Here is a 22,678-nt window from a genome sequence, read left to right as displayed (position 1 = left end):
AATGATCTCAGCACAGTATAAAATATAAATACAAGCAAATGAAGTAACAAGCAAAGCGTAAATGTTCGATATTTCTTTTAGAGCTTAACATGACTTCATCGTGCTAACTGTTATTATTATTTTTTGTATGTGACTCACAGATTCGCTGTTGGAACTCCGCCAGTGGCTGTGACGTCGTCGGACCTGCGTTTAGTACACTGCAGCATTTCCAGAGGGAGTGCGAGTACCACGCGCTCAACTGCAATTTCTGCGGCAAGACTGTGCAGCTACGGGAGCTGGACGAGCACTTGGCGTCAAGCTGTCTTCAAACTTTCTCGCTGAACGGCACGATCCCGACGAAGCACGCCGTGCATGCTCAACATGAAACACGGAGCGATTCCACGAGGGCATCGGGCGACGCATCGCACTCCGCTGGTGAGAATAGCCCGGTAACTGGACCATCACCGTATGAAAATGACACTGGTCAGCCTGTGGAAAATGGCAGACGTATATCGAGAGCACTTAGCGAACGCTTTCGCAAAGAGAACATCGTCCCTGTCGTTTATGCATGCAACAAAGCAAGCTCCAGCGCAGTACACAACTCCGTGCGAGGGATCGTAGTTGGTGACAAGGAGAGTGTTGCCCATTCGGGCCGTGCAGGCAAGATTGTTCGCGAAAGCCATTCCGAAGGTACTGAGGCTTGCCCGCGCACGAAATGTGCTCGTGCGAAAGGAAGTAGAAAGAAGGCCAAGCGGCTTGAGCAATGCGGCCTTTCAGCGAGCACCAATCGGGAAGAAAATCCTCCCGTTGATGCTTGTGACAGGACAGACAGTGCTTTGTATGCAAGCGGGGAGGCATTGGGCCACTATCTTCGCCTCTTGTGGGAAAGAATTCCGACTGTGAAGGCACGGTACGAGGAATACGTTTACCAGCCAGGCCACACGCCGCCTCGTTGGTGTACAGATGTTGGTAGAGAACCTACGGATGTTATAATCACTCCGACGTCTTCATTGCTGACAAATGGGGCACCCAGCAGGAAAGTTCGGCCAACATCCCCGGGAGAGGATCCTGTCGAAGATGCTGAAGAGAAGCGTGGCAATCCAGGAGTTAAAGCGGCATCAACCACCAGCAGGGTTTCAAATGAAACCGCAATCGACTGCAATGGAAGCGTGCCCCCTCTTCCGCGGCTATTTCACCAGGAGGTAGATAGAGAACCTACGGATGTTATAATTGCTCCGACGCCTTCACTGCTGACAAATGCGGCACCCAGTAGGCAAGTTCAGCCAACACCCCCGGGAGAGGATCCTGTCGAAAATGCTGAAGAGAAGCGTGGCAATCCAGGAGTTAAAGAGGCATCAACCACCGGCAGGGTTTCAAATGAAACCGCAATCGACTGCAATGGCAGCTTACCCCCTTCTCCGATGCTTTTACAACAGGATTTGAGGCACCGCAACCGTCAAATCAACAGAGAAACATTGGAGCAATTTATCGATCACGTGAACGAAGAGGTGGCGCCCATCCCCAGTGCGATATTCAGAACTTTTAGCAAGTTGCAGACGACGAAGCGCGAGCACACGAACGGCTGGGATCCGCAGTGCCAAGAGACGGACGAGATTTCGCTACGAGCTATTTGCAATCGTGCGAAAGCAATCGAGGACGAAAGCAATCGAAGCAATAGTGGACCATGGGGAACGGTGACGGGAAATTCCTTGGTATACGCCATGGACAGCGGTCTGCCAGCTGTCCAGAGATATTCGAAGTCTGTTCGCTGGAGCGTCGAAAACTGGTCTGCTCTGAAGGCCACGGCGCTGGCCGACGGCGCAGCCTACTCACGCTGCTCCAGCGATACTTGCCCGTTCTTCGGGTACAAAATCAGTCCCGCACTGCTGATTGAAAATTCCGGGGGTTTACTTCTGGTGCGACTGGCCATTTTTGTGCTCAAGGGAGAATACGACGATTTCCTGGCGTGGCCCATCAAGAAAAAAATGGTGTTGACTTTCCTGCACCCGTCGGACAAGAGTAAGAGGCTGAAGCTGAACGTGAACACGACCATTGACGGGACAAGCGAGGACTACATGCCTCCCAAGGACAACGAGACAGGCCCCATATTGAGCCCGGCAAGCATTATCGCGACGCACTTGGAGGCGAAGGGACACATCGTAGACGATAAGGTGGTGTTGAAATTTAGAGTCATGGAGGTGCCCAGCAGCAGACAAGACTTAAGTGACGAAGGCACCGCATGACTCAGCTTTTTGGGACTGAATAAAGAGTGCTTTTAGCAAGAACGGATGATGTAGGATCTAAATGTCATTGCCTGGTCATCAGCGAAGGCTTAGTTTCTAGAATTTATTGAGAGCATGACGCCGTAGCCCCTGGACGAGCCGTCAGAACGATGGTAAGCTCATTTGGGTAGGTGCTGATGTGTGCTACGTATGCACTGTACACGTAGCAGTAGAGTAATTTGTGATGCAATCAAATATGCTCATTTCTTACTCGGTGGTAATATGCTGGGGAAGTTGTTTGTTGCAAACACAGTATCACCCCCGACGTGTAAGGTCATTTGCTTGTGTGGCTCACAGCGTGCGGCTCACAGTGACGTAGCAGGCTGCTTTCGATGAAGGATTAGATAAACGACGGCACATTCAAGGTGAGCTCCACTTTCTACGCTGAATCAGTGGCGATGACGTGCTGAGTGGAGAGCCTGAGGTCCAAGGTCCGTTTCCCGACCGTGGCTGCTGCAGCTTGACAGTTGTGCGGTAAAATTAGGGCAGATCCTTCCGCTGCTGCCTCCTTCATAACGCAGTGCACCTCTTTTACACTTTGAGGCCAATAATGGGGGGTGCTAATTAGCCATATTGTCCTCGGTACGTGGACAGAACAGACGGTTACCGCACGAATGATTGTGCAATGAAAAAGCCTGCAGATCCCACCCCCTGTGGGAATCGATGTTACATGAAGTAGTGTGCAGCCTACCAAGTTAACGAAACAACCATGACGCCAAGACGTAGGCGGCTCTTTCATGACACGCATGTCATGGCACTCATGCCACGAGTCCTCTGGAAACCCTTTAGCTACGCCTAAAAGACCTTAAGGCAAAAGCCTTAGTCGTGCTCATGGCTAAGACTTCAGCCATCAACCTTTAGCCTTTTCCTTCACTTAGTACCAGATCCGAACCCATTCCATTGGTTTTTGAGTGCAGCTGAGTCATTCTCATTTTTTCTGAGTCAAGGTCATGACCATGACTACTACCACCATCCTTCAGTGTTTCCTTCACTTAGTACCAACGTCCGAACCCATTGAAGTGATTTTTTAGTGTTAATATTTTTTCACTGAGTTATTGTCATTTTTGCTCAGTCGTGGTCATGACTATGATTTCTACCATCACCCTTTAGTGTTTCCCTCACTTAGTACGCACGTCCGAAGCCATTTCAGTGGTCTTTGGGTCTTAATATCTTTCGCTGGGTCATTGTCATGACCTACATGACACGCATGTCATGACATGAGTGTCATGTAGGTCATGACAATGACCCAGCGAAAGATATTGACACCCAAAGGCTGTCGCTTATGTTCGTCACACACTCCTGTCATACTGGGCCAACTTTGGTACCTACTAAATTAAGGAAATGCCCATAAGAGCACCAAGTTGTCGGCGGCTGTTTCATCACCTACATGACACGCATATCATGGCATTCATGTCATGACAAATCATTTATGTTCGTAATATACTCTTGTCATAGTATGCCTATTTTGGTACATACCAAGTTAACGAAACAACCATAATGGCACAAAGAAGTAGGTGCCAAATAGATAGATATAGATAGATACTATCAAAGCAGCAAATCTTCCCCAAGAAATGCTTCGCATTTACTAAATACAACTCTAATCAACATAAGCTTCGTAAGGCTCAGGTGGTTCGAGCCAGATATTGTACGTAGAAAAACTGAAAACTGAAACGTGATAGTTTAACAAAATAAGGAGTTAGAGAAAGGGCTTTATGGTCTTGTATGTTTCGTGGATAGAGGATAAGGTCGAGGGCGAACTTACGATTAAGAAGTGAATAAAGAAGGTTTAATTTGTTCTTTCGTCTGTCGTATTCAAAGTTTTTCATGATTGTTGGCTGTCATGAGCTCGCTTGGTGAGCCTGTATGTTTGAATTTAGAATAATTAAACCTTACAGCCTTTGTCTGGATAGCTTCTAGTTAATATTAACTTTCGTAAAATGATCCTATGCGACGCAAGGATATTCTAGTTTGGGACTTATATACGTGAACTAAGTAAGAAGTGTAATGATCGAAGGGGAATTAAGCTTATACTTAAAACAAAAACAGCTTTCGGACAGCGGAAGAAGAAATGTTGTCCATATGCATGTTCCAGGAAAAATCACTATTTACTGTAACGCCGAGGTACGCGTAGTTGCTGACCTGTTTTAGGGAAGATGAGCCGGTGAGCCACTTTATACGTATAATAGAATGGATTTTTTTGTGAGTTATACAGATATAGGGTGTGTTCCAATACTCGCCTTAGACGGCTAAATAGACAGCTAAGTGGACGACGGCGTCTTAAGCCTCGCTCCAATTCTCACGAAGATGTCGAAGTAGACAGCATCGCGAAGACAGCATCGAAGTCGAGAACGATGCAGGCTACTTTCCTGTCTAAACAAGATGACGACCGAGTAGGGCGCTTAGAACTCAACGGGAAGGTTGTCTGCGCACAAAAAACCGTAGACATGCTTTTTTATAACCTTAATGTCAGTCACATCATGTTTTTCATAGGTTCGCAGGCGAAAGTACTTAAAATACAGAACTAATGTGTGCTTTTCTCAACTTTCTTTTTGTCACCGCGGGGTGGCGTCACGTCGCAGAAGCGTCTTCCAGACGGCTCGAAACGCGTTCCATTACTTGTCCTCGAAGCTGTCTTGGCTGTCTTCGCAGACGTCAAAGTAGACTGTCTACGATGACGGAAAGAATTGGAGCACAGCCATAGACAGTTCTAAATGCGTAAGCATTTCTATGCCTACCCAACGAGGAAACCTGCCCGTCCGTCACGTAAGACGAATGCAATGGCTTATACCCGCCTGAACAATGGCTCATACGCCCGTACAAGCGCTCGGCAAAGTGAAGCCGAACAGTACATACGTTAATTGAAATAATTCATTGAATACACCGGTGAATATAATATTCACCGCGGTGTTTTCCAAGGAGGAGTTCTCAGTCCGACTCTCTTCCATGTGACATTGATTGGACTTGCGTCTGAGCAGCCAACACAGTAAAGATTAGCGCATATGCCTACGACATATGCCGACGACATATGCATATGGGCATCTGGAGCTGCGCATCCACAACTGCGTGCGCGTCTGCAACGTGCAGTGACAATTACAGCCACGTACTTACGACGTCAAGGCCTCACACTTTCAATTGAAAAATGTGCAGTGCTTGCCTTCACGCGCAAACAAATTACTAAATACCCGATAGTCGTTAAAGGGACATCGATACCTTATGTAACACACCACAAGTTCCTTGGTGTAACCATCGACCGTGAGCTATCCTGGTCAAGGCGCGTCACTGCACTGAAGTCAAAACAAGAGTTTTGTCCTTGTGCTTCGGGTGGTGGCAGGAGCAAGATGGGGCCCATCGGAATCGTCTCTTCTTCAATTCTGCCAAGCGCTGTTCGTAGGCTACATAAGGTACGGCATGACGGTGCTCTCGAACATGAGACCCAGGTACGTGCGGACGTTAGAGAGCATATACGATCAAGGATTGCGCAACATGCTTGGGCCTACCATGCTGCACCTGAACCAATGGGACCATGGCGGAAGCTCGGGCTTGTCCCATCAACGTATATTTGATCTGCGAACCTATTCGAGTGCACCTACGCTTGTTGACCCGACATAGACAGCATCCCCTATCAGCACTCCCTGCCACACAGCAAAACTGCAGTTCTTCAAGAACTATATTGCGTCTTCCGTTTAGATTCTCTTCCCCATGCATTCCTAGAGCACTTCCGTGGGTCCTGCATAAACCGCTTGTTAAACTTCAAATCCCTGGGATTACGAGGAAGTCCTGTGTTTCAGCTATTGGCCTTAAGCAACTTGCCCTATCGCACATTTTTACAGCATACAGTGGTACTTAACACGTGTATACCGATGGTTCTGTTACCCCGTGTGCCTCCGCCACAGTCTTTGTCATTCCGCAAATGTCCATCGCTCGACGGTTTAAATTAGACCACAAGTCCACTTCAACTGACGCAGAACTTGTTGCTATTCGCGAGGCAATACGATTCCTTGCAAGAGAGCCTCCTCGCATATGGACTTTATTTTGCGACGCCAAACCCGCTCTTCAAGCCATTGAGTGCGTTATGAGACAAGGACCTTACTATATTTTAGCTCTATAAATCGCAGAGCTTCTCGACATTGCGACTAAATGCGGCCACCACGTCACCTTTCAGTGGATACCTGCACACTGTGGCGTGATAGGAAATGAACAAGCAGACGCTGAAGCTAAAATAGCTGTAAATAATGCGCCAGAAGTAAGCATCGCGTTCTCACGAACAGACACGAATGCGCTGCTTCGGTGCGTTATGCGGAACTCTACACTTGAGTACTGGACCAATCCTGATCGACGACACAAGAGACTGCACAAATGGGACCCAGAAATGAAGTTCCGCATGCCTCATAAACTGAAGAGGAGCATAACAAGTCTGCTACACCGGATTCGTCTTGGTGTTGCACTCACGAGGTGTTATACGCATATCATCGGCTGCAGTGACACTGGTCCCAACGGCGATCACTGCCAAGTGCCAGAAACACTTGAGCACATATTTTGCTCATGCCCAGCGTACGCGCGAGAACTGCAGAGCCTCATTTCTACTATTCAACGAGTGACTAAAAGACCCTTGTCTGACGAGATTGTCGTAGGTCCTTGGCCTGACGCCAACAGCGCAGCTGTGATCATCAAAACGACTATAGCCTTACTTCAAGCCACTGGACTAGATGCACGACTCTAGTATGACCTCAACGTGATGGACATGTATATACGCACCTCCTTAACTTATCATCATCATTCATCGCTCTTTTCACGCCCCCCCCCCCCCTTACTCAGTGTAGAGTAGCAGGCCAGAGCAAACTAACGCTCAAGGCCACCTCTCTGCCTTTCTTCAAATAAACCTCTCTCTCTCTCTTGAAATCACCCATACCACACGCAGAACAGCACAAATTTCAATAAAGAACAAGCTCAAACCAAACATTCAAATCGCCATGCGTATGCTCTGCAATTATACTGGTGGTTTTACAACAGCTTCGCTGGACACCAAGGTTGAAAAGGACCGATAATAGTTTATAAGGGTCAGATCTTGTTCGATAAGGTTGATAACGACCGATAAAGGTTTATATTGGTCGGATTAAGTTTCATAACTTTGGCAATGATACCAGGCTGCATGAAGATGGGAAAGTGACACAATGCTTACGCATACTTACAAAACTCTCAGTGGAATTACTGCGTGAATTTGTTTTCAGTGTTTCCAACCATGCCATATTCCTTACACCATTTCATAATATTATCGATATTTGAGTGAATGTTGTTCTGATCATCAATACAAGCAATTTCAAGGAACAGTACACAATCATCAGCGAACAGTCTGATTTTTATTCTTGGGGTTACTACATAATATCATCATCATCAGCCCATATTTATGTCCACTGCCGGACGAAGGCCTCTCCCTGCGATCTCCAATTACCCCTGCCTGGCGCTAATTGATTCCAACTTGCGCCAGCAAATTTCCTAACTGCATCACCCCACCTAGTTTTCTGCCGTCCTCGACTGCGCTTACCTTCTCCTGGTATCCATTCTGTAACTCTAATGGTCCACCAGTTATCCACCCTACGCATTAGATGGCCTGCCCAGCTCCACTTTTTCCTCTTAATGTCAACTAGAATGTCGGCTATCCCCGTTTTCTCTCTGATCTGATTAACAATAACATAGGCAGCCGTACCATAGGTTGGCTTCCTATGATATGATTAATAAAATCGGGCCCCTCGGTTCCCTTTCTTTATGTTAACAATGTCATTCACATAACATAAAAATAAAGGCCCTAGAACGCTGCCCTGGGGCATATCTGATGTTACAGGAACACAGCTCAAATCATTTCCATCTACTGAAACAAACTGATTCCGTTCAATCAAATAATCTGCAATGCATGTCATGCAGATTTTTATCTTGGTGTTTCAAAATTAGTTTTTGATGAATTACTCTGTCGAATGCCATAGTAAAATCTAAAAAAATGTGGCATCAACTTGACCATTTTTTTTCTGCAAATGTATGAACTACTGTAATTAACTGCAATACAGCCGAATAACCTTCCCTAAATCCATGCTGAACATTTTTAACATAGAATATTGGTCAAGAAATTCTGAGATACGTCTAGCGATTGCGAGTTCAAGATTACAAATTGATGATGCTAATGAAATTGGATGGTAAATTTTTAGTCATAAATGGTTGCCCTAAAGACGGAGGCAACTCGGGCTGTCTTCTACTCACTGGATAGTTTTTAAGTGAACAGTTATCACTGAAACTACACAATGAGAAAATTGGCGACCATTTCAGCGTAGCGCCTATACAACATACATTAGGTATGCCGTCGGAACCACAAGATGATTTGGTCTTCTAGGCGAAGATCACTGAAACGACACCAGGGTAAGAAATGGAGGGAGCGTAAGCTGGTTGGAACACTCGTCCATGCATGGGACGCCCTATGAATACTTGCTTCGGAGAACGCGCCGCTGAAAAAGTTATGAAATTGTTGCGCAAATATTTTCAGACCAATCACTGTGTTTCCATTAACTGAGATCTCTGACACCTGCTTTTTGCTGCCACCTAAGTAGTTCCCGAACTTACTAGGTTCATCTTTTAAAAATGTTTGGCAGTGTTGTTTTAAATTATTAATCATTTGACTCGCGTAATGCACAGCCCAAATTAAACTGAAGCTCTTTAATAACCGGAGACCGTGGATTATAATTTTTGATACGTTTTATATTGCGATCTAGGTGAATTAATTTATGTGCGATTCAAGGTGTGCGCTTAACGCTTTTTTTGCGCTAAATCGGTAGAAAAGTATTTAAACAGTGACGACACATTTTAGTAAATTGGCTTCATAAGCCATTATCAGGCTCATTTTCGCTAAACTGGACTGGGTAACTTAACATAAGCCACGTTGTTTATGTAGGCTTTATCGAATGCTAGGGAAATTTTATAAATCTCGTGGTTTATTTTGGCACAGGCCTACACTTTCCATCGGACGTCACAAACTTTCTGTGAAAAATCCTCACCCATAGAAACTGTCGTGTCCTTCAGCTTGTAGCCTTTTTTCAGGATTGGAAATTTATTTATTGAATGAAGTAGCTTAGTCTTGTTAGGTTGCTGCCTACCCAATATCTGAATATACTCCATTTCAATGCTTTCAAGCTCAAGAAAGTCCTGCAAAATTCCTTTCTACACAGCAGTTTCAAGCACTGAGCTTGTCTTCGATTTCTTAAAACTTAGAAAAAAAATACTATTTTTATCCGAGTGCCTGAATAACGTTAAGCATGCGGTTAAACTGGTCTCGGAAATACGTTACCTCAACGTAACGCTCTTCTCAATGTCGATCAGGCGGGTTTCTTTGATATCTTTTATGTGTTATGCGATTTCCTTAATGTGTTTACCAATTCGTGCCATGTCTTTTTCTCAATATCGCCTCCAAGCAAAAATATTTTTTGAGCGAGTGAGCACATGCAACACACACACACAAAAAAAAACAGTCGCGCGCACGGCAGACATGAAAAGAAAAGGGTGACTTGCGCAAAAGCATTTCTCAGAATGCCTTCTTACCTGCACAACGAAGACAAGCGGATTTTGAGGTAGCCGCACGTTCTCGATGCAGCCGTGCATTGGGACCGTGAAGCAAGCTGGCGGCCCTTTTACAGCCGGCCAGCACGCTGTCGCCGCTTGAGGTTCCACTGCGCAGCGCTCCGAGCACGATGATTTGGAACCACGATTCCCATGGCAGCCAGTCGAATGGTTGAATTCCTTATGCACGTGTTGTAGCAGCGCATCGAGGTCAGGCGTACAGGCAGCATCCACGAGTGGTTCCGGGCAGCTCGTTACGGGATCATGCCGTATGTGCAGGATCTGCACAACATAAGACAAGCGGATTTTGCGCGAACCGCACGTTCATGATTCCGCCGTGCCCTGGGACCGCAGTAGAGTGAAAGTAGCTTTTACGAGGATGAAACACCGGGCCGGACACAACAGAAGAACAAGGTAGATGGCAAAAAAGAGAAGAAAATAAAAATCGGCGCCGATTTAGCGGTAAATGCGAGAGAAAAGTGCCCGCACTACGCCGCAGCTCATTGAGGTACGACATCCGTGATTTAAACCGAGTTCACCCCATTGCACAGTGTTGTTCAGGAGATCACTCGGCACACGTCCATCGTGCCTTTTAAGTCATAGCGAAGTGCAACTGAATGTGGCGCGGAGCACACCACCGTCAGTTGCAATATATATATATATATATATTCATAAAGGGAGGTTATGCCGGGATCCGGTAGTTGAACAGGAACTTGTAGGTTGGGGAGGTGTGTCTATATACAGGGTGTTTCAGCGAACACTTTCAAAATTTATTTAAGCTTGCCTGTGGCAGATAGCCCAATTATAGTTAATGAACTGGTCTACTTGAAGAGGCGGACTTTACTTGCACAAAAAATTGAAATTCATAATCGTCTAATTACCAAAATTTTACTAATTAAGTTGTTAACTAATTACCTGATGGCCCGTATTACAATTTTTAAATTGTAGCCGTGGAGTTCGCAACGCGGATCCACTTGGCATTAATTCTCAGGATGACACCAGTTTCGAGATATTAATTCCCTAACTTTGCGGAGGAATGCATTGGCGTTCCAGTTCATTTTGAGCTTCAATGCATAAAGCGACGTTTTGTTAAGAACCTAACTGGAACGCCAATGGATGTCTCCCCAAAGTTCTGGAATTAATATCTCGAAACTGGTGTCCTCCCGAGAATTCGTTCCAAGTGAATCCACCTTGCGAACTCCACGGCTACAATTTTTAAATTGCAATATGGGCCATCAGGTAATTAGTTAAAAACTTCATTAGTGAATTTCTGTTAATTATTCCATAATGCATTTCAATGTCTTGTGCAAGTAATGTCCGCCTCTTCGGGTAGACCAGCTCATGAACTAGAATTGTGGTATCTGCCACAGGCAACCTTTAAGAATTTTTGAAAGTGTTCGCTGAAACACCCTGTATATATATATATACTGCTAAGCTCTCCCATCCTCTCGTTAACACGTGATCAGCTTCCCAAAAATCCATTTTTCCACTTTGCCAATCCTCATGTTGACTTTTGTCGGCGGTGTGTTGACGCACCCACTGTTATGCGTGCGGTCTTGTGATAAAGAGAAAAGAGAGAAAGCAGGGATATTAACCAGCAAAGCTACCATACGCTGTTTGGGGCGAGAAAACGAATAGAAATGTGAGGAATAATATATGCGCGGTGCGTGTGTGTACTGCATTGCGCAATCAATCGCGCTCACACAGGCCGTCTGTTCTCAAAAGAGCACGAAAATGCAAACAAAAATAGTCAAGAGCCTAAATGCCTACGCCTTTGACTGCATTACGCAATCAAATGCACTTGCACTGGCGGGCTGTTCTCAAGAGAACACGGAAGAGTCTTCACTGTATTCTTGGCAGATGGCTGATGTGGACGGTCTCCCAGTAGCCGCTGTATGGACACTGGACGATCGCGTAATCTTTTCATTTAGTAGGGTGTTGGTTACTTTTGTAACTCAAATCAATGACCGCGGTACAATGAGTTGGACCCTTTCTACACAACCGCCAGGGTCGGCCCACATTTCCTGTTCGCAGGTTACGGACTAACGCTCGGCTTAAACAGCCCCGCTGTTAATATTTGGATTTGTCTAGTTTTTGGAGATGCTTTTTTAGGTCAACAATATTGTAGAGCCTACCAGTTAAAGGGTTAGCTCGCACTACACCTGGTATTCGGTTGCACAACGTCCATTACCGTGAGGCCGCCTGAATTCGCATGGTTTCCTTTTGCTTATACTATGTCCAGTACTAGCTAATGGAGCCATCCTAATTCGCATTGTATTCGGTGTTTATTTGCGCTATCTGCAGTATCGGCCCATCGGAAAGACTGTCCAGTAGCCAACATATATTATTATGTTACTGCTACGACGGCGTGAAGACATTGCTTTCAGTACGACCCACGTATTCAGCAAGAGCTAATCGGCAAGGTAGAAGCCAGCAGCAGCCAGCAGCGGGAAAGTCGAAGGAAGAGCCAAAAAGAAAGCTTCGCTTTAAGTAATCAAGGGCGATGCGGGTCGCCCTGGGCAAATGCCCCCTGCGGCCTTCATATACCCAGCATGGGTAGATTGGAAACTACCAAGACTAAAAATTCAGGCGGGGGCCGATAGTAGTTTTACTGCGAAGCTGTGTATGGCCAGGGTTCTATGCATTTTTTGTGCCCGTCAACAGTTCTGCATGTGCAAAAACTGTCCTCCCGAATTTAATACAAAATTGCTTCATTCTATGCGAAAGATGACACGTCTCATCACTTGGATATGCATTTTCAGTAGATAAGCTATCAATAGGCACCATTTTCAAGAGCAGTAGACTCTAGGTAGATAAGGGTTTCTCGCAAATTTGCCGCTGTGCGACTTGCGTCGGCCATGTGTACGCTCGCCCCACCCTCCCTTTGTCGTCGTTCCAAGCGCTTGCATGCCTAGTTTCCTTCCTCTCTCCCGGCGTGGTGGTCCCGTTGCGCGTGTCTAGTTTCCTCCGGCTCTCCGAGGCGGCGTTAGTCTTCCACGCGAATGTATGCGCCGATCAAGACCGCCGATCAAAATAAAAGTGTGTGCGGGTGTGTCTTTTTTCGGAATGACCGCTGTCGTTATCTAAAGATAAATAATATTTCCTCATACTTTTGATCTGAACTTCGTGTCAGCTCTACGTCATGTGCTCAACTGCTTGTGCAAATGGGCATGATATTGTTACGGGGAGGCAAACACAACAGGAAAACGTATTACAACAGGAAAACGTATTGACAGTATATTTACAAGGCGATCAAGCGTCAACCACATGGCGGAGAGCGCGCGCCCGATCATCAGCGTCTTCTTCATCGATGTTGGCGTGAATCATATCGTGACATGACCCCCGGCTGCTCAAGCACCGTCACGGTGCTTGCTATGATCCAAGCGAGTGGTAAGGTTTCAGGCGGGATACGTGAACAACGTCAGTAGGTGATGAAACGGTTGGCGAGGAAGACTCGAGCGGGCCAATCTCATACGTGACGTCTGTTACACGACGTAATACACGGTAGGGTCCGGAGTACCGCGAAAGCAAGTTTTCTGAGAGTCCAACACGCCGAGTCGGAGTCCACAGAAGCACAAGGGCACCCGGAGTATAGATAGCGTCGCGATGACGGGAGTCGTAGCGGTGCTTCTGGTGGCCTTGCGATGTAGTAAGGCGACGGCGAGCAATTTGACGTGCCTCATGAGCTCGAGAAATGGCATCACGAGCGTACTCAGTTGGCAAATGGACGGCATCGGGGAGGATAGTGTCAAAAGGTAACGTTGGGTCGCGGCCAAACAGAAGATAAAAGGGTGAGAAACCAGCAGTATCATGACGGGAGGAATTGTAAGCGAATGTAACGAAGGGCAACGCAACATCCCAGTCTTGATGGTCAGATGAGACATACATAGAAAGCATGTCAGTAAGCGTCCGGTTGAAGCGCTCAGTCAAGCCGTTAGTTTGCGGGTGGTAAGCCGTCGTAAATTTGTGTTTGGTGGCGCAGGAGCGAAGCAGGTCATCGATAACTCTGGAGAGAAAGTAACGGCCACGGTCAGTGAGGAGTTGACTAGGGGCTCCGTGATGTAAGATGACATCGTGTAGTAAGAAATCTGCAGCGTCCGTAGCACAGCTGGTAGGGAGAGCGCGTGTAATTGCGTAGCGGGTGGAGTGGTCCGTAGCAACGGCAATCCATTTGTTTCCAGCAGTAGAGGTCGGGAAAGAACCGAGGAGGTCAAGGCCAACTCGGAAGAAGGGGTCAGCTGGGACGTCAAGGGGCTGAAGGAGGCCAGCAGGAGGCTTAGGTGGTTTCTTTCGGCGTTGGCAGGGTTCACAAGCAGCTACGTAGCGACGAACGGAGCGGTAAAGACCGGGCCAAAAGAAGCGACGCCGAACGCGATCGTAGGTCCGGGAGACTCCAAGGTGACCAGCGGTCGGGACGTCATGTAGCTGGCCGAGAACGCTCAAGCGCAGATGCGTAGGAACGACCAGCAACAGTTCGCGTCCGTCCGGGTGGACGTTGTAGCGATATAACGTGTCATCTTTAAGCACGAAGAGGCGAAGGGAAGGATCGGGCGTGGCGGCATCCAGCTTCTGAATAAGCTCATTTAAAATGGGATCACAGGCGCTGTTCATCACGGATGTGGCTTAAAGCGGAGAGCGAGAGTACACATGCAGGCATGTCATCCGAGGCTTCAGGCGGATCCACGGGATTGCGGGACAAACAGTCAGCATCCCGGTGCAATCGGCCAGATTTATAAGAAACAGAGTAAGTGTATTCTTGGAGCCGGAGTGCCCAGCGACCAAGACGCCCAGTGGGATCCTTAAGCGACGAAAGCCAGCAAAGTGCGTGGTGATCGGTAGTCACAGTGAAATGCTGGCCATGTAAATAGGGGCGGAATTTGCCCACCGCCCAAACGAGAGCAAGACACTCCCGTTCTGTAATAGAGTAGTTCTGTTCGGCTAAGGAGAGGAGACGGCTGGCATAGGCGACAACACGGGCATGCCCATTCTGATGCTGGACTAAAACAGCACCGATTCCGTAGCCGCTGGCATCGGTGCGGAGTTCTGTTGGAGCGGAGCTGTCGAAATGAGCCAGGACAGGTGGTGTAGTGAGCGACGTGATGAGGGTAGAGAAGGCGGCAGCCTGTGCAGCACCCCAAATGAACGAGACACCTTTCTTCAGTAAGTTTGTGAGAGGGCGTGCGATTTCCGCGAAATTCCTCACAAAACGACGGAAGTAGGAGCACAGTCCCAGAAAGCTACGAACTTCCTTTGTGCAAGTTAGAACGGGGAACTGCTGCACAGCTCGAACTTTGTCAGGATCGGGGCGAACACCGGTTGAGTCGACGAGATGACCGAGCATGATAAGTTGCTGACGTCCGAAGTGGCACTTAGATGAATTAAGTTGCAGGCCGGCTTTGCGAAAAACAGAAAGGAGAGAAGAAAGGCGGTCGAGATGCGTTTCAAAGTTCGGTGAAAATACAATGACGTCATCAAGATAACGAAGGCAAATGGACCATTTAAAACCGTGTAAGAGAGTGTCCATCATGCGTTCGAAGGTGGCCGGGGCGTTGCATAAGCCGAAAGGCATGACTTTAAACTGATATAGGCCGTCAGGGGTAACAAAAGCGGTCTTCTCACGGTCCATGTCATCAACGGCTATCTGCCAGTACCCTGACCGAAGGTCGATTGAAGAAAAATACTTGGCGCCGTGAAGGCAATCCAGGGCGTCGTCTATGCGTGGGAGCGGGTACACGTCTTTTTTGGTGATCTTGTTGAGATGCCGGTAGTCCACGCAAAATCGCCAACTGTCATCTTTCTTTTTAACAAGAACCACAGGAGAAGCCCAGGGCTGTAGGATGGCTCGATTATATTTTTGGCAAGCATCTTGTCGACCTCCTTTTGAATGATGCGGCGCTCAGCTGGAGAGACGGTTTAATTCAACGGTTTTACGAACCCAAACCACCATTTGATTCAGAAGCATACCGTGGAGGGTGAACTCCAGATTTTTTACGACCTGACGTTCGGTAATTGTCACCTGTGCACCTACTGCAGACAAGGCGTCCGTAAGTACAACTTTTTACATAGAGAAGTTCTGGTAGTGCCGAGCTTCTTGGCTCAGAGGCTTTTGCGGCAAACTAAGGCCCACCAACTTCAGCAGCAGCACGTCGGCGTATCAGAGAGCTCAGTCTCTGCACGAGAAGTGGAGGTTATCCGAAGAACCTTGAATTTCCTTATGCTTCTCACTGAGAAATGGACGAGTTAGTCGCACATGATGCCGAAAACTAGGTAGAAACGCTCGTGCCATATTGAGAAGGTTCAGTCGTCTCCGCGTGCGCGCACGGCGTCTCTCCGTGGCTTCCAAGATCGCAGCAAGGTGCCGTAGTGATCTTGGAGGCCACAGCTACCTGTCACGCAACGGCTATGTTAGCTGGTATACCCTCCAGGTAAGCGCGAATTGCTTCACGAGCGCCAGTTTCTCCCCTGGTGCTTGGTGGGCCATGTTTCTGATAAAAAAAAATTGAGCCTGCTGTTATGGCGAGGAGGTAACGGCCATCCCACTTGTCTGCAGTGCGCTCGACGAGTGTGCGATTTTCTTGGAAGACGCAAGAGGAAACTGGCACCAGTTCCGTTTTCTGCTACAGTATACAGCTGTCATTTTCAGCCACCCCTCCCCCTTATCTTTTTCTACTGTCCAATTGCTTTTGCGTGTGTGGTACATGTATTGAATTAACGCCAGCAGCGCATCTGTGTTTACTGAAATTTTGCCCTATTCCGTTCAGGAGCCAGAATGCCATAGCGCGTGGCTACTGCGTTTCGGCAAGAAAATAGCAGGCAGTGAAATTATTAATATTTATTTTTCAATTTTATTAGCAACTTTTGTACAACAAGAGATACAATACACAAAAGAAATATTGCAGACGTGAGTATCTCGCATCTACAGTATAAACTGCACATTCTATAGGCGCATATACATAACGCTTCTTACGATTTCTGAATAGCAAAAGTCTTTTTTTTTTTTACTTTGCATGAGACAATTCTACCAACGCAAATCGTTTGTCACAACATTTATTCCTGATTACTCAGGCAAAAAAATATTAGCGGAGACCAGTTGAAAGGTTGAAGACAGCACATTTCGCATACCCAAACACAGACGAGGTGGAGTTGTCCGTGCTGGAGCTATGGTCTGCAAAAAAATTGAATAAGTTACATGTTAACACACAACGCAATTGCAGGAACAAATTTCAGAACTCTTTCCGCACAAACAGTGTTTTCAATTCGTTTACGTCAACTCTTTTTATATTTTGATGTGAGATTTATGCTAAAAATACGGCACAAAAACTTAACAATCCAAATATTTTAACTGCTACTACATGGAAGTAACAGGTTTGGTAATGCTGCTTTCTACACAGTTGTCTGAAAACACTCATCAGTTTCTTACAGCTGAATTATCTTCATGCCTTAATTTCTTATTCACTAGTCAATAAGGCACTGACGGATGAATTTGTTGAACCGTTTTGTATACATACTTCTTGTCTTCCTAGTTCTGTAGAATGCCCATTACTCGAAGACGATCTTCCAAAAGTTGTAAACCACTGGTTAACAGTCTATGAGCATTTCCTATACTACAGAAGAATTTGTTTTGCACGGGGGGAGCAGTACGTTGCGGGAACACCGGAGTGAGTGGGTCGCTAAGCACAAACGTAAGCACCTTCGTACGCATTGCGCGCCAGCGCGAATTGAAGGTAAATTCGCTCGTTCTGAACCAAAGCTGCTCGTCGGCTTAGTTGTGAGTTAACCGCGAACGTCGCACATCGCAGATGAATATTCCATAAAGAAGAAGAGACAAGCATGCGTTGTTCCTTTTTTTTTTTTTTGTGACACAAAATTTCGCTGCATAACGTAAAATGCACCAGGCGCCGTAGCAGGCAATACGCAGAAAACAGCGCTTGCAGTGCTTTCTGCACTAGCGCGGCGCTCCTTCAATTGGTTTCCACACCTTGTTAAGCTCTAGGCGACTTGCAATGTCCAACCAAGAACAGGCAAGCGCAACGTTCTCTAACTTAACTCCATCATCCCTGCAGCAAGCATTCAGACATCGTCAGCAAAGATAAGTTACTAGTTTTTTTTTGCATGTTCCATGAAGCGAACACCAGTCACCGAGATATAACGAAACGCAATTTCCGTTGGCGGGTATAGCACTCACTCGTCTCAGGAGCTACTGTCGATAGGTATCGTCAATGTATTTACACAACACGGAGTAATGTACCGCGTACGGAATACCCTTCATTTCGCCTTATAGCCGTTTCGATAAGGTTAGCGGCTGTTTGCTCCATAACAACTGCATAGAAAGCGTGCTTACCTTTTATTCTCTTGGAAGCGGCAAAAAATGGCCCTGCTGTCCCTTCCCATGCTGGCCAACCCCAGAGCCGCGCGGAACGTCCTGTGGCCGTTCTTCTGCTTTTCATACATCGTTGGAGCACTGGCCGTTACAGAAACAAAATGTTGCAGCGCACAGTAGAAGGCAAAGGCGTGGAGGTGTGCAGAGAGTAGCAGGAGCAGACGAACGGAATGGCAGCCGAAGCGATAAGAGCGAAAGCGCCGCCCGTTGACGCAACAAGTGAAGCGACTAAATAAAGACACAGCATGCCAAAAAAAAAAGAAAATAGCCAAAAGCACATTTTATTTTTACACATAATTGCGTGACTTCACTTTATTGCTATGTAGGTTGAAAAGATAGAGCCACATATGCAACTGTTACCGAACTTTTCTTTGCCTACCAGTGTCATGGCGACGCTTTATTGCCGATACCGAAACTAGCCCCGCTGTCCACCCCCTGGTCACGCTGCCAACAGACTTGCAGCGTGACCCCATTGCAAGTCTGCTAATTCCGCTTAGCAATCCCGCTAAGGTGCTCGCGAGTTCCATCTAGTCACTTTGGGCTTCGTACGTACATTTCGTGCCGTCTGACGAGTATGGAACGCACGGGGTTTGGCGAAGGCTCGATGGTTTGCGAGCTATACTGCAAGGCAGCTACATGCACAATGGAGGGCGCAGCAAAGCGAGAAAGTTTAATAAGGGCGCGCTGCACACTGACCCGACGTACACAAGCCCGCATATAAAAATTTAATAATGGAGCTTTAATATGAATGAAATAACATGAATACATGCTTGTTACAAGAAAGTGGAGGGCACTTAAGCTTCGCCTTTAAGAGTGGAACGCCATAGCATTCAAAGATCCCTGGCTGGTTATCAGGCCTTTTTCTCGTACATTCAAATTACAATCCGACGCTATATGTCTGTAGGTTGGGCTAAGTCGTACTTTACAATTTTTTTAAAGATTTTACTTTCACGAATTCAATTTTTGTTCACTAATGCATTGCGCCAGGTGAAGGGACGGCCCGGTCGGGAAGGTTCGGGATGACGTGGGTTGGCATGATTATTTCCGCCAGCGACGCCGGCACTTACGCCGACGCTGACGCCGGATTTTCTGCGACACGGGGCCCTTAACGCTATCGTTTTAAAACAAAAACAAAGGAACGCGCAATGCAAGCACCTGCACAAGGAGGGAGAGGACGACATACGGAGCACTGATTACGTCGTGCTCTTTGCACACAAGCGTCTGCGTTTCGCGGCGTCATAAAAAAGAAAAGGACAGTTCGCTGCCATATTTATTTATTCATTTCGAACGTTTTGAAGGTTACACCACTACAGATAATCCCAGGGAAAAAAGAAATTAACGAGGATGTTTTCACAGCACGCCAAGTTGGCTTTCAAAAGACCTGCATGTTGAGTTTATCGTGGAGTTCTTCGTTTGGGAAGCACTTCGAGTACACGAATCATGAAGTCGCCGCGCACTGGTCTGTTTTGCGCAACCGCGTTTGCGAAGTTGACAGTCTGCTCGGGAGCTGACACGCGACCTTTACAAACTGGGAACGAGGGACGCCGCGAGAGGACCCCGTCTTCCCGCTTGGAGAGACACGAAAGAACCGTGGAGTCACGCGCTAAAAAGTAACGGACACCGAGAATGTCGAGGAATTCTTACTTTTCGATGTCAGAGCGGTACGAAATGACAGCGTAAAGACAGATTCCTATTTTACGCCGGACATGGGAATGCTATAACGTCGGGTACTGTGGTGATCATTTAGAGGGTTGACTCACTCCAGGTGAAATTCCGCAATAAAAAAGTAAAGTTTTTTTTTTTTAATGGAGCGTTCTCGCCCTTCTGTACCAAATGTCAACGCATTGTATCGCACCACGCTTGCTTTGCCGCGAAGGGTGCGAAACCAATGGGACAGGAAGCTCGAATCCCGCTGATATCACACGTCCGGGGTACACGATGGTCAAATAACGAAGAACCACTGTGTTAGCAATGGCATTCGCAATAACGGGAGCACAGTGGCGACGCCATTCCTGAGATGCCTCATGTTGACAGATCGGGTGGCGCGTATCTCGTAAGAGCCATACCCTTTCGCGAACTGCGTGTGAGGCAGACGGCTCACGGATGAGAGATACCATTTGCTTAGAGTACGTTATACGCAGACAATGGCGGGGAACCACCACAAACAGTGCGACGCCGTAGCGACTGCCCGACGTGCACGTCTGAAACACGCAATGCCCAGAGTGGGGAGCGGCATAATCGCACAACGCCCATGGAGCAGAACAAATGGTGAATACCAAATCGCCATAATTAGACATTCTGCAACGCCAAGCACTAAGAAGTCCGTAAGTTGCTGCCAAATATGTATACCTGTTAAATGCTACATGACTTTATTCGGATAGAGTAAATGAATTGACGGAGGTAAATATATATATATATATATATATATATATATATATTTCACTGTATTCTCTAGAGTAACCGAAGCAGACTATGTTGATGTACGTTGGTCAAGTGGTGCAGGAGATTATAAAGAGGTACGGAGCACAGAACTGTATCACATTAATATTTATGTAAAGATACTGTAAAAATAAACCATAAGAACAAGGTAACCTTTTTGAAATCTGCAATCGCCGACGCAATATCATTTACCGCTTCGCGAGATCGATGTGTATTGCTCATGACAACGAGAGTTCGGAAGTTGCAAGAATTTGACAGACACGGTTGTATATTTCGTGGTACGTTAACATAACGCTGGATGTCTAAACACGGCCCCAGAAGAGAATCAGTGTTGATCTAATAGGAGCGCAAATTGTTGTCATTGGAGTGCTAAATAGAAGTGTCGTGGAGCTGAAAGGATAAGAACTGATGTCACCTGCATTACATTACTGCGCGTTAAGAGTCCGCTATGAGAAAAACACAGGGAAAAATTTCGTAATGATTTGAGCAAACCCTCCTATATGGACGAGCCATATTCTATCATGTGCCTTTTACACCGGCGCTTCGTGAAGCGAAAATTCGCTGGCCTGCATAGCAGATTATTGTAGTGTAAACTCGTACATTGATGCGTAAACACAGCACCGAGAGTGAGAGAAAGCAAGTGAAACAAACAGAAACGATGTTTCTGTATGGTTGCGCAAAATGCTGCAATAGGGAACAGCATTGAAGCGCGCCCGACCAGTTTTACGCTTTTTGTTTTTTTCTTGCGCCACCGTCTTATAGAACGCCCGAGAAAGTCTGGCGGCGCTCGCCGACAGCCAGGTGACCTCAATTCGACCCCTTCTCCCTTCTCCCAGTTCTTTTTTCCCTCTCTCCCTCTTCTCCCTTCGATCCGAAAGGGAGTGATCCCCACCTTTCCCGCTGTTACAATTCTTCTCTCACCACTTTCCCTTTTTTTATTATTATGAGAGGGAAAACACCGCCGCGAGGGCACAGGCACACGCTAGGGCGGACGAGACCCGACGGCGACTGCGCACTGCGTAGTAAACCTCCCACGCATCCGTCCATTGAGAAAAACGTAGCCCCTAGAGGGGAAGCGCACTTCCTCTTCTGAAGTTAGACGCAGCGCGTTCCCAGCGCAAGCGTCACAAAAGCGAGCGGAGAACCGAGTGACATGTTCCTCCGCGGCACAGTGTAGTTCCAGACGGTGAATATCCGCTTCAGCAGCACGTGACGAATGTCGCGCTAATGACAGTTGCAGAGTGAAAAAACGTTAAAAGCTAACACCTTTGGAACCTGTTCAGATGAAAAAGCAAAGAGGGCCGCTGCTGACGAAGCGGACCACTACAAGTGCAATCGCGCAGGTCTGGTACTCCGGCTGCAAGTGCTGAATAGCAATGCCAAATACTTAAGCACGACGTTCCAGTGCACGCAACTGAGCTGCACAAGTGGGCGGTCTCCGACAGTCATTCTCGCCGACGCCTCCTCAACTCTTTCACCGTCCCTCGGCATCTATGGCCGTTGCCATGAGAACGGCCATCGGTTGCCCCTGGCAACGGGGCTTTGAGACTGATCGATGGGACCACGATTCGGAGCCCGAGGCGAGGCAGGCTTGGGTCGCAGGCAGCTGAGCAATGCGTGGTTCATACATCGTAGACTGGAAATTACATAGTGCCGCAGCCGTTACTTCTTCAGCGAACGCACAAAATAACGGCACGCGAGCCGATAGACGATGCCGCCATCTCGTGGTGCTAGAGCCACACTCAACTTGATTTCAGGTCTCCTTGTTCACGCAGGTCGCTTATCCCCTTTCTATCACTGAAATCTCATTATAAAAAATAGCTATATTCGTGATTGTAACATGCAATATTACTATGCGCAATGTATTAGCCATCAGTTAAGTTTCCACCGAACCATTACCAATGAATGGAATAGTACCGATCTTCCTTTAGAAATTGCTAGAGGTAAAGCGGGCGTGTTGTCTACGATTGCCGGAAGCATGGCAGTTAAGCGATGCTGATAA

The 22,678-nt window shown here is 47.1% G+C and overlaps 1 protein-coding gene across 2 annotated transcripts in view; it reads left to right on the top strand.

Moving 5' to 3' along the window:
- Positions 1-2,264, top strand: part of LOC119466510 (uncharacterized) — a 42,937-nt gene extending 40,673 nt beyond the window's left edge. For both annotated transcript variants that reach the window (XM_049657094.1, XM_037727026.2), the window contains exon 2: positions 141-2,264. In XM_049657094.1, coding sequence (XP_049513051.1) covers positions 141-2,222 — 2,082 coding nt within the window. In that variant the 3' untranslated portion in view covers positions 2,223-2,264. The remainder of the gene's footprint in view (positions 1-140) is intronic.
- Positions 2,265-22,678: the final 20,414 nt, after the last annotated feature.

The sequence above is a fragment of the Dermacentor silvarum genome, chromosome 10 (genome assembly GCF_013339745.2).
Source record: "Dermacentor silvarum isolate Dsil-2018 chromosome 10, BIME_Dsil_1.4, whole genome shotgun sequence".
NCBI classification, from domain to species: Eukaryota; Metazoa; Arthropoda; class Arachnida; order Ixodida; family Ixodidae; genus Dermacentor; species Dermacentor silvarum.
The sequence above is the reverse complement of the archived record's forward strand: the minus strand, read 5'-3'. Positions and strand labels throughout refer to the sequence as shown.